Source organism: Dermacentor albipictus, chromosome 6, assembly GCF_038994185.2.
Source record: "Dermacentor albipictus isolate Rhodes 1998 colony chromosome 6, USDA_Dalb.pri_finalv2, whole genome shotgun sequence".
NCBI lineage: Eukaryota > Metazoa > Arthropoda > Arachnida > Ixodida > Ixodidae > Dermacentor > Dermacentor albipictus.
In genome coordinates this window covers 143905686-143907494 of record NC_091826.1, presented here as the reverse complement: position 1 = coordinate 143907494, position 1809 = coordinate 143905686, and the positions used below count along the sequence as shown (strand labels likewise).

The following is a 1809-nucleotide window of genomic DNA, read 5'->3' as shown; positions in this document are numbered from 1 at the left end:
CCGGTGTCTTTCCTAATGCTACGAAATAGAGACTACAGGCAATACTCGTAGTGTGCGACCACCACGGATCGTACCCACGGATCGTCCCACGCCGCCGCGAGCGGCGAAACACCTCCCCCGTTGCCTCCGCCATGCTGCTGTACGCAAGGCTCGAGCCGTTCGAGGGAGATGGTTCCTCCTGCCCCATTTACGAGGAACTATTCAGCGTGGTTTTCCGGGCAAACGACACAACCGAGGCCAAACAGCGGAACATTTTTCTGGCCACTTGCGGGACCCGCGTCTTCAGTCTCCTGATCGAACTTCTCAAGCCAGCCACGCCGCACTTAGGACGCTGGGTGAGCTGCTCACCATACTGCGCTCGCATTTCATCCCGGCACCGTCCAAACTAATGGTACGTTTCCGCTTCACCAACCGGAGCGGCCGGGAAGGAGAGACCCTCAGGCAGTTCATTGCTGCGCAACGAGGGTCAGCAAGTGCTTGCGTTTTCGGGGACCAGCTGGACTCGCTGCTCCTGGACTGTTTCATCAACGGCATCAACAGCCACGCCATGCAGATGTGACTCACGGAGCTTCCCGACTCCTCGCTGGACGACGCCATGAAGGCAGCGCCGGCAATGGAAGCTGCCTCCAAAGACGCCGGCGAGATTGTCCGTGCGACTAGCTCACCGTCGGCAGAAGCGATGGTCAACAATTTGGCGACAAAGGGCCAGGCCTGCGGTCGCTGTGGTGGTGCCCACTCCCCCTCACAGTGCCAGTTCTCTCAAGCACAATGTTTCACGTGAGGGAAAACTGGGCACCTGGCACGGGTATGCCGAAGGGGGAGGACGAACAACGGACAGCAGCAGCAGCATCCTGGTTCAAGCCCAGGTGCGACACAAGTCCGCGGCCAGGGTAGCCGTCACAAGGGTACGCGGCGGGGCCGTGCGGCAGCAGGCTCGAGCTCTTTCGCGGCCAGGCTCCACGTCGTGGCCGAGGACCCGCCCATTTTCGGCATGTGGCACACAGGCTTTGTTCCGTCGTCTGTGCCGTTGTACATGCTGACCGTAGAAATCTGAGGGCACCCCATTTCCATGGAGCTCTACACAGGGGCTAGCGTGTTGGGCATGGCCGGGAAACTGTTCAAACGTACCTTCCCCGGCGTGTCCGTCGAGGCTTCTGACGTCATGCTACGCCGCTTCTCCGGGCAGCTCTCCCAGGTCCATCGTCAGGCCCACGTAAGCGTTCGCTTTAGCGACAGGGAGGCAACCCTTTCCCTTTATTTAAGCAAGGGGTCGTCGCCGACGCTGCTGGGCCGAAACTGGATTCATTCACTGGACGTTCGTCTGCCAGAGTGCCAGGAAGCCAGCCAGCATGCGGTGAGAGACGTTCCCAGCCCCCTGACTGAGTTCAAGTCCATGTTTCAGCGAGGGGTTGGCACATTGGCCGGCACGACAGCTGGCATCTATGCATCTGAGGGAGCCGGGCTACGTTTTTTCAAGCCTCGCCCACTGCCGTTCGCCCTGAAGGACGGGGTCACCCAGGAGCTGCAACGGCTACATCGACAGGGTATCCTGGTGCCCGTGAAGACGTCTTAATGGGCCGATTCCATCCTACCTGTCCTCAAGCGAGATGGATGTGTCAGGATCTGCGGGGACATCAAGGTTACCATCGACATCGTGACTAGCTCCGCATGGTTCCACTCCTCGGGTACTGTCTCCTCCGCCCAGTGCTTGTTGAGATTGTAAGTTCGACTACCAGCCCATCACTGAGGTTGCGAATCAGCGCGTTTTTTATCTTATCTGCGCCTGCAGCCGTATTCCTAGTGGTATTT

The 1809-nt window shown here is 59.3% G+C and overlaps 1 protein-coding gene across 1 annotated transcript; it reads left to right on the top strand.

Moving 5' to 3' along the window:
• The first annotated feature begins 1069 nt into the window (after positions 1–1069).
• On the top strand, positions 1070–1573 carry LOC139047108 (uncharacterized). The gene has a single exon (XM_070521073.1). The coding sequence runs from the start codon at positions 1070–1072 to the stop codon at positions 1571–1573; it is 504 nt and encodes a 167-aa protein (XP_070377174.1).
• The last annotated feature ends 236 nt before the right edge of the window (positions 1574–1809 follow it).